Raw genomic sequence first — 15,491 nt, 5'->3', positions numbered from 1 at the left:
TGACCATAATTAACCTTGGTCGGTTGGTTGAGGATTTTCTTTTACTTAACCGTTTTATTATTTCCCCCACCGGTTCTATTTCTTCATCCGGTTCCGATTCTTCTTCCGGTTCCGACTCTTCTTCCGGTTCCTCTTCGGGAACTTGTGAATCAGTCCACGAATCATTCCAATTTACATTTGACTCTTCATTATTATTAGGTGAGTCAATGGGACTTGTTCTAGAGGTAGACATCTATCACATAATATCAAACGCGTTAAGAGATTAATATATCACATAATATTCACATGTTAAAAATATATAGTTTCCAACAAAATTTGTTAAGCAATCATTTTTCAAGTAAACACGGTCGAAGTCCAGACTCACTAATGCATCCTAACAAACTCGATAAGACACACTAATGCAAAATTCTGGTTCTCTAAGACCAACGCTCGGATACCAACTGAAATGTCCCGTTCTTATTGATTAAAAACGTTCCATATTAATTGATTTCGTTGCGAGGTTTTGACCTCTATATGAGACGTTTTTCAAAGACTGCATTCATTTTAAAACAAACCATAACCTTTATTTCATCAATAAAGGTTTAAAAAGCTTTACGTAGATTATCAAATAATGATAATCTAAAATATCCTGTTTACACACGACCATTACATAATGGTTTACAATACAAATATGTTACAACAAAATAAGTTTCTTGAATGCAGTTTTTACACAATATCATACAAGCATGGACTCCAAATCTCGTCCTTATTTAAGTATGCTACAGCGGAAGCTCTTGATAATTACCTGAGAATAAACATGCTTAAAACGTCAACAAAAATGTTGGTGAGTTATAGGTTTAACCTATATATATCAAATCATAATAATAGACCACAAGATTTCATATTTCAATACACATCCCATACATAGAGATAAAAATCATTCATATGGTGAACACCTGGTAACCGACATTAACAAGATGCATATATAAGAATATCCCCATCATTCCGGGACACCCTTCGGATATGATATAAATTTCGAAGTACTAAAGCATCCGGTACTTTGGATGGGGTTTGTTAAGCCCAATAGATCTATCTTTAGGATTCGCGTCAATTAGGATGTCTGTTCCCTAATTCTTAGATTACCAGACTTAATAAAAAGGGGCATATTCGATTTCAATAATTCAACCATAGAATGTATTTTCACGTACTTGTGTCTATTTTGTAAATCATTTATAAAACCTGCATGTATTCTCATCCCAAAAATATTAGATTTTAAAAGTGGGACTATAACTCACTTTCACAGATTTTTACTTCGTCGGGAAGTAAGACTTGGCCACTGGTTGATTCACGAACCTATAACAATATATACATATATATCAAAGTATGTTCAAAATATATTTACAATACTTTTAATATATTTTGATATTTTAAGTTTATTAAGTCAGCTGTCCTCGTTAGTAACCTACAACTAGTTGTCCACAGTTAGATGTACAGAAATAAATCGATAAATATTATCTTGAATCAATCCACGACCTAGTGTATACGTATCTCAGTATTGATCACAACTCAAACTATATATAATTTGGAATCAACCTCAACCCTGTATAGCTAACTCCAACATTCACATATAGAGTGTCTATGGTTGTTCCAAAATATATATAGATGTGTCGACATGATAGGTCGAAACATTGTATACGTGTCTATGGTATCTCAAGATTACATAATATACAATACAAGTTAATTAAGTTATGGTTGGAATAGATTTGTTACCAATTTTCACGTAGCTAAAATGAGAAAAATTATCCAATCTTGTTTTACCCATAACTTCTTCATTTTAAATCCGTTTTGAGTGAATCAAATTGCTATGGTTTCATATTGAACTCTATTTTATGAATCTAAACAGAAAAAGTATAGGTTTATAGTCGAAAAAATAAGTTACAAGTCGTTTTTGTAAAGGTAGTCATTTCAGTCGAAAGAACGACGTCTAGATGACCATTTTAGAAAACATACTTCCACTTTGAGTTTAACCATAATTTTTGGATATAGTTTCATGTTCATAATAAAAATAATTTTCTCAGAATAACAACTTTTAAATCAAAGTTTATCATAGTTTTTAATTAACTAACCCAAAACAGCCCGCGGTGTTACTACGACGGCGTAAATCCGGTTTTACGGTGTTTTTCGTGTTTCCAGGTTTTAAATCATTAAGTTAGCATATCATATAGATATAGAACATGTGTTTAGTTGATTTTAAAAGTCAAGTTAGAAGGATTAACTTTTGTTTGCGAACAAGTTTAGAATTAACTAAACTATGTTCTAGTGATTACAAGTTTAAACCTTCGAATAAGATAGCTTTATATGTATGAATTGAATGATGTTATGAACATCATTACTACCTTAAGTTCCTTGGATAAACCTACTGGAAAAGAGAAAAATGGATCTAGCTTCAACGGATCCTTGGATGGCTCGAAGTTCTTGAAGCAGAATCATGACACGAAAACAAGTTCAAGTAAGATCATCACTTGAAATAAGATTGTTATAGTTATAGAAATTGAAACAAAGTTTGAATATGATTATTACCTTGTATTAGAATGATAACCTACTGTAAGAAACAAAGATTTCTTGAGGTTGGATGATCACCTTACAAGATTGGAAGTGAGCTAGCAAACTTGAAAGTATTCTTGATTTTATGTAACTAGAACTTGTAAAATATATGAAGAACACTTAGAACTTGAAGATAGAACTTGAGAGAGATCAATTAGATGAATAAAATTGAAGAATGAAAGTGTTTGTAGGTGTTTTTGGTCGTTGGTGTATGGATTAGATATAAAGGATATGTAATTTTGTTTTCATGTAAATAAGTCATGAATGATTACTCATATTTTTGTAATTTTATGAGATATTTCATGCTAGTTGCCAAATGATGGTTCCCACATGTGTTAGGTGACTCACATGGGCTGCTAAGAGCTGATCATTAGAGTGTATATACCAATAGTACATACATCTAAAAGCTGTGTATTGTACGAGTACGAATACGGGTGCATACGAGTAGAATTGTTGATGAAACTGAACGAGGATGTAATTGTAAGCATTTTTGTTACGTAGAAGTATTTTGATAAGTGTATTGAAGTCTTTCAAAAGTGTATAAATACATATTAAAACACTATATATATATACATTTTAACTGAGTCGTTAAGTCATCGTTAGTCGTTACATGTAAGTGTTGTTTTGAAACCTTTAGGTTAACGATCTTGTTAAATGTTGTTAACCCAATGTTTATAATATCAAATGAGATTTTAAATTATTATATTATCATGATATTATCATGTATGAATATCTCTTAATATGATATATATACATTAAATGTCTTTACAACGATAATCGTTACATATATGTCTCGTTTAAAAATCATTAAGTTAGTAGTCTTGTTTTTACATATGTAGTTCATTGTTAATATACTTAATGATATGTTTACTTATCATAGTATCATGTTAACTATATATATATCCATATATATGTCATCATATAGTTTTTACAAGTTTTAACGTTCGTGAATCACCGGTCAACTTAGGTGGTCAATTGTCTATATGAAACATATTTCAATTAATCAAGTCTTAACAAGTTTGATTTCTTAATATGTTGGAAACATTTAATCATGTAAATATCAATCTCATTTAATATATATAAACATGGAAAAGTTCGGGTCACTACAGTCATGGCTAGCAACAAAAATGTTTTCCTGACGAATATGAGTTGATAAATAGAGTTTCATCAACATGGAGTAATATTGATAAAATAATTCGGTTACTTGAAGCGTACGAGTGAAGCTGTCACAAAAGATTGAGATAGAGATTTAACTCTTGACATAGTCACGGTGGATTTCCGGAATTCAAGGAATTTAAAGATAATCTTTTAATCAGAAAGAAAATGTAATCGCACGATTTATTAGCAAACTGTCGGAATTACGGAAGAACAGAAATATCAAGGAACATATTTTCGTGATATGCTTAGAGATTAAGTAGAATGAAAGAATCGTGTAACATGGTTCATGATGAGGGTGTGATCTGTGACTCATTATGTTCCATTAGAAATTCGGCATGACTTACTGTAATATAACCACGTTGGCCTGACGTCATTATATTATGCTAACTCATGCTTCAATTCCCATCACTACTCCAGGAATTCATTCATAATTTAAACTCGAATGTTATAGAATTTAGAAACTAAAACAGTTTCCTTTATGATGTAACACAGATAGCGCAAAGAGACAGATAATTTTGGAAAAGAATATTTATGAAAATATTTCTCAGAAATATCGAAGATATTTATGATGATATTTTGAAATTTCTAAGTTCGAAGGTTGATGAAGAAAATTCTTCCGCAAGGATTTCAACTAAATAAGGAGCAAGATATTCGCTAAAGATTTTAGCAGATACTAAATCATCTGGATTCATTAATCACATGTTTAGTCTTTGTAATTTGTCCACAGTCTCCTTCATGGTTTACTCAATCCGTTTTTCAGTACCAAATTTTTTTTTCTATTGAGTTTTCCAACACTCCATTCTTATTTTCAAGCTTTTGGCCATTAAGACCATCTATAGTTTTTGCTGCTTCATCAGCATTCTCAAGGTTAATGAATCTGAATCATTGGTTATCTATCCAAGGTGTTATTATGAATTCTGAAGGATTTGAACGCAGACGATAATCGTCAAGATACAAAAGATTGTTTAAGATGAAATCAAGTGGAAAACTTGAAGAAATGTTTAGTTTTATTTGTTATAATCAATATTTTAATTCATTTTAATTTTCCAATATTAGTAGTCCACAGTTAGTAGTCCACAATTAGTAGTTCAATAATTCATATATAGTTTAATATATTATATTCAAATTAATTAATACATGTTGTGACCCATTATATACATGTCTCAGACTCGATCACAACTCAAAGTATATATATTATTTAGAATTAACCTCGACCCTTTATATGCTAACTCGAGCATTACCGAGATATAGAGTGACTTACGGTTATTCCAAATAATATATATAGATGACGTTGACATGATATGTCAAAACATTGTATATGTGTCTCGATTTATCCAACGATATTTAAAGTATGTAAAATAAATAACAGAAATTAAATGACGATAAATAAAATTGCGAGAATTAAAATTGCGATAAATAAATTGCGATAAATAAATTGCGATAAATAAAATGTAATAAGGAATTAACAGTTAGCTAGGAACAGTTAGCTAGGATTTTGTTAGCGTGGATTCTTAACAAAATTTCTCATAGTTAATTTGTTTGTTTATAACAAATTTTATTTTGTCCAATGTTTTCTTCATTATGCCACTTGTTGGATTCTGATAAGTCATAATCCAAATATGAAATTGAATGAAAATGGCCATTCTGTGGTGAACGGATACCTATATCTGTGGATGTAATTAGGAGAGTAAATGACTGTTGAATCAGATTCGAATAATGTACAGTGTAACTTATTAATGTGAAATTTAAATATTCCTCGGGTATTACCTACCCGTTAAAATGTTTTCACCATTAACAGTTTGTACAAAGAATTTCTAATTACAATTCTTATGAAATATATATACATATATATTTTCTTCAGATGTAATCATGGATTTAATGAGTAGATATAATATTAAACTCATTTGATTTACCGTTAGATCTAGAATACATAATCTCTAAAACATTAGAGATTACATAATTGCCATGTAGAACGAAGATAAATGATGTAGAACGATATGTAAAATGATGATTATGCTCGAGGTATAGGTTGTGATGTTGAGGCGTGTGATACTGAAACTTAGGTTGTTGGTGGTACTGGTGTGGATGTTAGTTATACTGTTGGTGCTGGTGATGTTGCTGAAGCTGGTAAGTTTTACACCATATTCTCCAAATTGATTAATCGAGCGCGAAGCTCGTTGACTTTTTCCATTATTCTGGGATGATTGTCGGTCGGAACGAGCGAATAAATAAGGTTTAGAATTGTGGATAGAATATAATCGTGACGAGCTACTCTAGAAATGAGGCTGAAAATGGTGTTTCGGATAGGTTCGCCGGTAAATGCTTCAAGTTCTTCACCAAGAGGGCAATATGGTGGATGGAAGGGATAACCTTCTTCTTGTCTCCAATGATTTAGTAGACTACGAACTCATCCCCAATTCATCCAGAATAGATGATGACTAATTGGTTGATCCATTCCGGTCACACTGCTTTCGGAGCTTGAGTGAAACTCCATATCGGAATCTGAGGAACTTGAACTAGTGTTGAGTTCCATTTCGTACGATTGAATAAAGTATTTTTCGATATAAAATGATTTTCGGCTACCGAATGGTATTCTAATTATATAGAATATCTATACATATAGGACAAAAGATTTCGTAGATTACGGAGGAATTTGCGGAATATGTCAGGCAAAGTTTACAGTAACATATACGCTAAGATATAAATTAGCAGATACACTAAGATATGAATTTTTGTCTATACACTATTCATGCAATCCAGGCATTAAGATATGTCTAGATTAAGAATGATAAGCAAGTGATTCCCTAAGAATGATAAGCAGGTAATTTCCTAAGGATGATAAGCAGATGATTTCCGACTAGAAATGATAAGCAAAACTTTTGACATGCAGACACGGTCGAAGTCCAGACTCACTAATGCATCTTAACAACTATCAGTTAGACACACTAATGAAAGACCTGGTTCGCTAAGACTACCGCTCTGATACCAACTGAAATGCCCCGTTCATATCGATTATAAACGTTACATAATAATTGATTTCATTGCGAGGTATTTGAACTCTATATGATAAGTTTTACAAACATTGCATTCGCTTTTAAAAGACAACTTTCATTCCATCGAAAGTTGATAGCCATGCATACCATTTCATAATATATCCATACTATAAATGTCTTAATAATAATCTTGTTGACTTCAACGACTCGAATGCAACATCTTTTGAAATATGCCATGAATGACTCCAAATAATATCTTTAAAATGAGCAAATACACAGCGGAAGATTTCTTTCGAACCTGAGAATAAACATGCTTAAAAGTGTCAACCAAAAGGTTGGTGAGTTCATAGGTTTATCATAAACAGTAAAATTCATCATTTTGATAGATCACAAGATTTAAATGCATTACACCTATCTCGTGTACGAAACCATTTTTCATAATGTTTGGCAGAGTAGGTTCGTATCCTTTTCTCCCACGTAGGTTGCCTCGCGATTTTTAAATAACCGTACACATATCTCGTGTACAAAATATAATACACATAACTTGTGTATAAAAATCATTCTCTAGATACATAACATTCACTTTGCTTTCATCGCTTGGCTTGGTAACCGACCTTAACATATAATGCGCATCAATAATATCCCCAAAACAGAACATCTTTTCTGTAAAATATATAAACTTCGAAGTACTAAACACCACGCCCACTAGCTCTTTCGTCTAATGAACATTCTGGGTGGGGGTGTTAAACCCGGTAGCTACCTTTAGGATTCGCGTGAATTAGGGGTCATACCCGTTTCCTAATTCTTAGGTTACCAAGCTATAATAATCAGGGGGAAATATTCACATCAATTAGTGGCAATTATCACGTCCAACTAATTCAATAATAATCCACAGAACTTCTGTCTGCATAATAATTCATTCGAGGAATGTTTTGCTTATGTCTATCTCGTCAAACATTTATAAAAGCATCTCATGTATTCCAAAAATATAGATTTTAAAAGCATTGAATAAAATAGTTGTAAATCAGTTATAAAGCAGCGCATGTATTCTCAGTCTCAAAAATGTAACGAGTAAAAGGGAGCAAATGAACTCACAATACGATATTTTGTAGCAAAAATATGCATACGACTGAACTGAATAATGCAGGATTGGTCTCGGATTCACGAACCTATATCATTTATATATATTAACACATATAATGGTAATCAAACAAATTTATATATTATTAGTGATATACTTGTTATTTTAGTAAATGATGTGTTTCATTAATAACTTAATTAAATATATTTATTTTATATACTTTAAATAAATAAAAATGTTACTATAGTTTAGTTAAGTATATTTCTATATGACTACTTTTTATTGTAGTAATGATAATAATATTAGTAGTAATATTGATAATAATAACAATATGGTTTTTATAAAATAATAATGATACTAATAATATTAAAAATGATAAAATAATATTAATGTAAATAAAATAATAATAATAGAAATAATAAAATAATAATGATAAAAATAATGATAATTCTAATAATAATATAATAATAATACTAATAATGATACTTAATAATAATGATAATAATAATAATAATAATAATAATAATAATAATAATAATAATAATAATAATAATAATAATAATAATAATAATAATAATAATAATAATAATAATAATAATAATAATAATAATAATAATAATAATAATAATAATAATAATAATAAGTAATAAGTAAACTACCTCAAAGAAGTAGCCTTTAAAAAAAATGCCCAAGTCCGGGTTTGAACCCGCGATGTCCCGCTAACCCAATAACATCCTTAACCGTTCCTCTGTTGTTTACTTTCTGTTTTAATTAGCACCTAAAACTCTTTTAATCATAATACATGTTGTCTTAATAAAAACCCTTAAACGTGTTGTGTGCTCGATCAAACAGCATCCCAAGCATCATCATCTTAATCATAACTGTAATCATCATACATCGATTCATCATCTCGAGGTCTCCTCATCATCATACCCATTATCATCACAATTATCATATATTAATCATAATCATGATCATCATGTTCATATTCTTCATCACCATCATCGAAATACATCATCTCTACCCACGGTCATCATCATAGCAACATCATCATCATACCTAACTTATTATCATGATTATAATCTTCACAGAATCAACATCAATGTCATTTTTATCATTTTATATATCACCATCATCTTATCTATTATTATTACGATCATCATCATCATCCTATATTATATGATCATCATCGATATCACAATTGTCATCAACATTAAAATATGCCATCATCATCACCGTACCTCACATCATCACTTAATCATTTCTATAATCATAACTTTCATTAACATTCTAGCATACCCTTCCGAACACCCTAACCTTTCTACATCTATCTACAAGTTAGCCACGCTTTAATCACACCCAAGAACAATTACTCAAGCCCAAAATTAATCAAGGTCCATTAATGTTTAAAGAGTACAAAGGTATAGCCCAATAAATGGATCCACAAACCCATCAACACATTTTTATTTAACTGCTCGATGTATACTTGGTTTGTGGGGTTCGTCTGGAATAAATAAAAATACGGCCGCTAGTTATCCTTAATAATTCAATATCATCGACTTATATCACATCCTAAATCACCGTCACTATCGTTCATGTATCATCATTTATATTTCGCAAGATCATATTCTATAATTATTAATATACCGTATCATCATCGTTATTTTATATGGCATGGTACTCATCATAATTCTTTTGAACATATACTCTACCTATTTTAATTCTGGTGAATCACTCTCCTTTTTGACCCGACAGCCAAGACCCACTCACCACTTGTGTTGTCATGTTAAAGTATTACCAACTCAATTATATTACAGCTCATTCAATCACATCGAGATAAGGATATAATTAGATACCGAGTAATTTTCAAAACTTAAAACTTAAAAGTCTTCAAACGTATAGGGCCATTTTATCGTTTTCTTCGTGATCATTGTTCTTAGAACAGAAAATCGATAGCAAGAACATGCAGTAATAAACATGGGGTTACAGGGACTGTTTAAGATTGTGTTGGGTGTATTTCTGCGAACAAAACAGGAATATGCAGGTGCAGTTTTAGAATAAAATAGAATATCAAGAGCTGCAGCAGTTAATCGAGTAGTAATAAGTGGTTTTCAGGTTTGTTGGTCTTGTAGCTGTAGTGGCTCAATTAATGGTAATGAAAGGTTTATAATAACAACAAAAGTTGAGCAACAGATAGTTTATAATAGCAGCAATTTGCAACATTAGTGAGTTACCTTTGGGTGGTGTTTAATCGAGGAATGGAAACAGAAATAAATAGTTTGCAGGAGTAAACGGTATGGTTGTGGGAGTTTTGATGGTGGTTAGTGGTGAGGGTTTATGGGTTTGAAGATTAGAGTTGGTGGCTTCGAGTGTAAACATAAACGCAGTAGATGCTATTGTTTCGAATATTAATAGTAAACGGTAGTAGTTACAGTAGTCTTGGTTACGGTGACTCGATGGTTTTCGGACAGAAATATAATGGGTAATAGTGTGTGATGGAGATGGTTTTGAGTGAGTCTTGATGGGTGGTTCTCGACTGCAGTGGGTAGCCAGGAGTGGTGATGGTTTCAAGAGATGAATTGGTGTTGACTGTTTAAATGGGTTTAGGTTGTCGATGGTGGTTTGATAATGATGCTCGTCTAATTCAGAACCGGAAGTGTGTAGTTATCCTGATGGTTAGGTGATGTTCACGAAGGAAATTAGAAACAGAAAAACAAGATGATGGTATTGAAGATGTTTAGGTGGGTTTCGATGGTTGTCGTAGTTGATCGAAAAAGAACAGGAAAACAAGAAGGTGCAGCAGCAACTCTATGGTGATGGTGAGGGTTTGACTTGGAAGATGGTGAGGTAGATGATCGCTAATTGTCATGCAGAGAGAGAAGGGATGATTGTTTTGGTAATTAGAAGCGGAAATAATTGTTGTTTGTATGTGGGTTGTGGTTAATGCAAGGTGATTGTGAACTCCCTCTAAATCTCTCGATATATATAAGGTGTACTATATTAATTAAAATGTTAATAATAATTAATAATAATTATTCATAACAATACAAAGGGACATAGACATGTAATTGAATGAATGTGATACTTGTGAGAGAAAGCAAAAGAAGAAAAGAAGACAAGAAACTATCAATCAATTAAATCAATTATTAACACTGTAATCTACTTTTAGAATCACGGATTGATTTATGTGTTCCAATTGTGTGGTGTAATTCCAAGGGTGGAAAAGCAGAAATATAATATATTAACATAATTTTAAAACGTAATGTTGATATAAAACTGAAATACTTAGATAGGTTAATTGCATATCACGGGGGTTGCAATAATTTTAGCTTTTGATGATTCGTAGTACAAGTCTAAACAATTAAATATATAATCACTCACTATATATGTGTGTATAGGAGTTCATGGGTCATCGAGATATATGCATATATATATATATATATATGCATGATGTATATTATCTACATATAAACAAAATAATAATAATATATTAATAATAATGATATGTTAAATAGGTCACCTAGTAACAAAACGTGCATAATTGAAAGAATAGGATAGCAGCCCTAATTTATTTTAAACTTGTTTACTAACAATCAAAATAGCAACCGATTGTTACTATCATTTAATAATTATGTTCGTTGTACTTATATATATATATATATATATATATATATATATATATATATATATATATATATATATATATAGATACTTTTTGATAACATATTTTATTATATCATATTTTATTTTACATATTTAGTTCTATCAATTAGATCGTATATTATTTCAATTTATATTTCAAATTAATTCGAACTAATATATATTTATATTTTTAAATATATATGTATCTATTTACAAATTAGTTCTTCATGAATCGTCGAGAACAGTCGAAAGGTAATTGAAACAATTCAAAAATTTTGAGACTCAAGATAACAGACTTCGCTTATCGTGTCAGAATATTGAATCGTATCGAGAGTTTGATTTAAAATTAGTCGAAATTTTCCGGGTCGTCACAACCAGTTGGTTTTAGAGTAATGAGGAACTCATGAGCTTATATGTTGTACATGGTGGTGGACCTGAAAACGATCGATCCTAAAAATGGTATCCGAGCCTGGTTATAGCCTAGATGTGCGGACAGTGCATAATGGTAGCGAAGGTTCAAACCGAGATGACTATTGACGTGGCCGGGGAAGAGGTCGAGGGTTCGGGTGAGTTAAGATGGTATTGAATGCGGCCATGAGAGTAGCGTGGAATGAACCGATTAAGGGAGTAATTGTTTAAGTTAATCGGTTCATTGTGTCCCACATCGAAAACTGAAAGAAACAAATATGCATATATAAGTTTAAGGGAACCTCCCTCTATCACCAATTGGTTTAGAGCAGGGCCGGCCCTGACGTAGGGCGTCGGGTGCGGCCGCACCGGGCATCAAAAGTTTAGGGGCATCAAATATTTGATTCATGCTATGTTACACTAGAATCCTTTTAGTTGTTATACAACAATGATACATGAGTAATGATGAATGTATCATATTTGTTTACCGATTTTAAGGCTTAAAAACTCAAGTTTGTTTTCATGGAATTTCACTGTAATGTTTAAGTATTTTGAAGAAGACAACCAAAAATAAATGGTCAGGAGGTGACCACGTAGCTACCTTGAGTGTTTTGTACTCTTTAACACAAACTCCTGTATTTTTTTTCAATATTACATACTAACCCTTGTACTCGTTTATTTTATTACTAGAAGATTGATTGATAATTTTAAGAATAGTATGTAAAGTGGTGGTCAGATATAAATCGTACAAGTAAATATAGGACTCATGAAACAGAAATTAAATTTTGTTGGCATTTGTAAGTAAAAATATACTCCGTATAAATATAAATGTACATTGTATATGTATATATTTATTTATTATTAAGGGATGGATAGGAAAATATGTTAGGTGAAGAAGATTTACATTAATTTTAATTTTTTCACATATTTTTTGTTTTTACATACAATTTGATCAAAAAAATATTACTCCACCCTACTAATTAATTATTTGTAATAGAACCTTATTATATATTTAATGTAAAAGTAAGATATTTATATAAATCTTACCTTATATATAATATATATTATAACTCTTCAACAAAATCATATATAAGGGGAAAAAAATTTAAACATAACTTTAAGCATTAAAAAGAAATACTTCTGTTTCAATTGGTGGTTTAGTGGTTGAATGGTTGCAAATCTCGAAAGGAGACTCAGGTTCAATCTCTACTATCTATTTGTGATCTTGCCTATAAAAAAATAAAAATAAATGGAAGTTATGAACCAAACTAGAAAAAATGAAGATAGCAAAACTTAAAATTATATAGAAAAATAATGAGAGCGTTCAAAATTCTTTTGATTTTGAGGTTAAATAGTTTATTATTTCTTCGAATTCTAAAGGGGCATATTTTTTCAATTTGGCAATGGGCATCAGAAAACTCAAGATCGGCACTTTAGAGTAATGTTGAATTCATTAGCTTATATGTTGTACATGGTGATGAACCTAAAAACGATCTTACAGTTTACACGTGATATGTTAATACATTTAATCCATATATATTTGATAATAATATGTTACAATTCATAAAAACCGTATTATTATATATTAAGTTTAATTTTTTTTACTCTAATCAAGAAGTACATTTCTAGCATATATAGGTCATCGGGTCATTTGGGTGCAGGTGGATCTTTTTATAATCATTCTTCTCGTAATACTACTTGGCTAAACATTGTGAAGGTCGGAGAATACATCGATTCTCTTAACATTAATTTCAGAAACTCCTTTTTTAAGAAGATTGGCGACGGGCGCTCCACCTCATTTTGGAATGACCCGTGGCTTATCAGTGAGCCGTTAAAAGATAAATTCCCAAGATTAGCGAGATTGGATTCATGCACAAACGTTAAAGTCATCGACAGAGTGATTCGGGATGGTGAAAATCTCTGCTTTTGTGGCTCCTGGGTGCGTGAACCGAGAGGAAGAAACAGCAGTGACTTGGACCATTTAAAAATGTTGCTGGATCAGTTTCAGGGGTACAGGAGCAATGAAGATTCATGGGTTTGGAAATTGTCTTCAAAAGGAACCTTCTCAACAAAAGAACTTACGAGTATTATTAATTCTAGAACTTTTAGCGTTAATAATAATTTTATCGAAACCTTGTGGAATAATTTTGTCCCAAAAAAAGTGGAAGTTTTCGTTTGGAGAGCAAGGCATAGGCGTATCCCGGTTTTAGAGGAATTGGATAAGCGTGGTATAGATTTACACTCCGTGCGTTGCCCTATTTGCGATGGTAGTATCGAGTCCGTTGACCATTCTCTTATCCTTTGTCCTCTTGCAAATGATATTTGGTTAAAGGTTCTCAATTGGTGGGGTTTTGGTGGATTGACAAATTGGAGTATAAATGAAATCTTCAAAGGAAAAGCAAATTGTGTGATGTCGGAAACGGGTGCGAAGATATTGTGATGGCCCGGGAATTTTTGACCAAATTTAAACTTAATCTTTATGTGATCTCAACACGATAAGCAAAGTCTGTAATATTAAGTCTCAAAATTTTGAACTGAAATCAATTGACCATCGACCGTTCCCGACGATTCACAAACCACTATTTGTAAATAGATATGTGTGCATATATATAAAAATAATAATTTGATATATTATATGTTGTTGTTATTAAAAATTAATAAAATAAAAATAAGATATTATATTAATTATTATTTAAAATATATCTCTATATATAAATAATGTATATTAAAAATAAATATTAAATGATTGTAATACTCGTTGGATGTTTCAATTGATATTAAGCAAGTTAAATTCAAACTTATGTAATATTAAAATAAACGGTGATCCGAAAATGAGTTATATAAATTACAGGCTTGTTAGAAATATATTTAGGAGCTATTGTTAAATCTTAACACTTTTTATATTTTACCTGGGATCGAGCGCGGATGGTTGGTTTAATTTATATTTAATAATTAATGATTGTTAAAATAGAATTTTGAGATTTTTCTGAGAACTTTTATTCACCACTGATTGACAACAGAGAACGAATTTCAGCCGTGAAGGAAATAGTAGATGACGACTAACTTAATCACACGTTTTAAGTTACAATCAGTATTATATCAATTACTATTCTTGATTAAGCTTTACTAATACTGATTGTGATTATGATTACTCAATTAATTATTTTCACTTTATGTTTCATCTCACTATCTATCAATTACTATCAAATACATCACTTAAGTTTAATTAGGATAATGTTTTCTTTTTCATTCCACTGACACGAAATTACATATATAATTTATACATATATTACATCCCTCTTTCTAATAATGTATTCCTATTATTGTTTCAAGATCATTGAATGATTGAAGAGTATATATTATATACAATACAAACATCAACAAGAGGACACTTGACTTTACTTTATCTGTTTCCTTTCCTTTTCCATCTATCTAATCTAACTCATATATGATACATAAATTTACATACATAAAAACTTATACTCACATAGAAAAACAAGAACTCAAACCCTTTCACCTTTATCACTTTCATGGATTCACCATTACCACCAACACAACATCAAATACTCATGTCTGATGCCATCTTTCAGTTTGTAAACCAACCACCACACAGCTCCACTTCATTA

At 31.0% G+C, this 15,491-nt stretch overlaps 1 protein-coding gene across 1 annotated transcript; it reads left to right on the top strand.

Moving 5' to 3' along the window:
• Positions 1-11,959: 11,959 nt before the first annotated feature.
• On the top strand, positions 11,960-14,305 carry LOC139896224 (uncharacterized). Its single transcript, XM_071878820.1, has 2 exons — positions 11,960-12,036; positions 13,504-14,305. Exons 1-2 carry the CDS (start codon positions 11,960-11,962, stop codon positions 14,303-14,305), a joined length of 879 nt encoding a protein of 292 aa, XP_071734921.1.
• The last annotated feature ends 1,186 nt before the right edge of the window (positions 14,306-15,491 follow it).

This window comes from Rutidosis leptorrhynchoides, chromosome 1, assembly GCF_046630445.1.
Source record: "Rutidosis leptorrhynchoides isolate AG116_Rl617_1_P2 chromosome 1, CSIRO_AGI_Rlap_v1, whole genome shotgun sequence".
In the NCBI taxonomy this organism is placed as follows: Eukaryota; Viridiplantae; Streptophyta; class Magnoliopsida; order Asterales; family Asteraceae; genus Rutidosis; species Rutidosis leptorrhynchoides.
Note: the sequence above shows the minus strand (reverse complement) of the source record. Positions and strands in the feature narration are given on the sequence as shown.

Bases quoted from the DNA above. Each gene is read 5' to 3' on its own strand.
- LOC139896224 (XM_071878820.1), top strand. From the start codon at position 11,960: ATGGTAGCGAAGGTTCAAACCGAGATGACTATTGACGTGGCCGGGGAA. The intron at 12,037-13,503 runs GTATTGAATGCG...TAGCATATATAG, and splicing joins GGTTCGGGTGAGTTAAGATG to GTCATCGGGTCATTTGGGTG.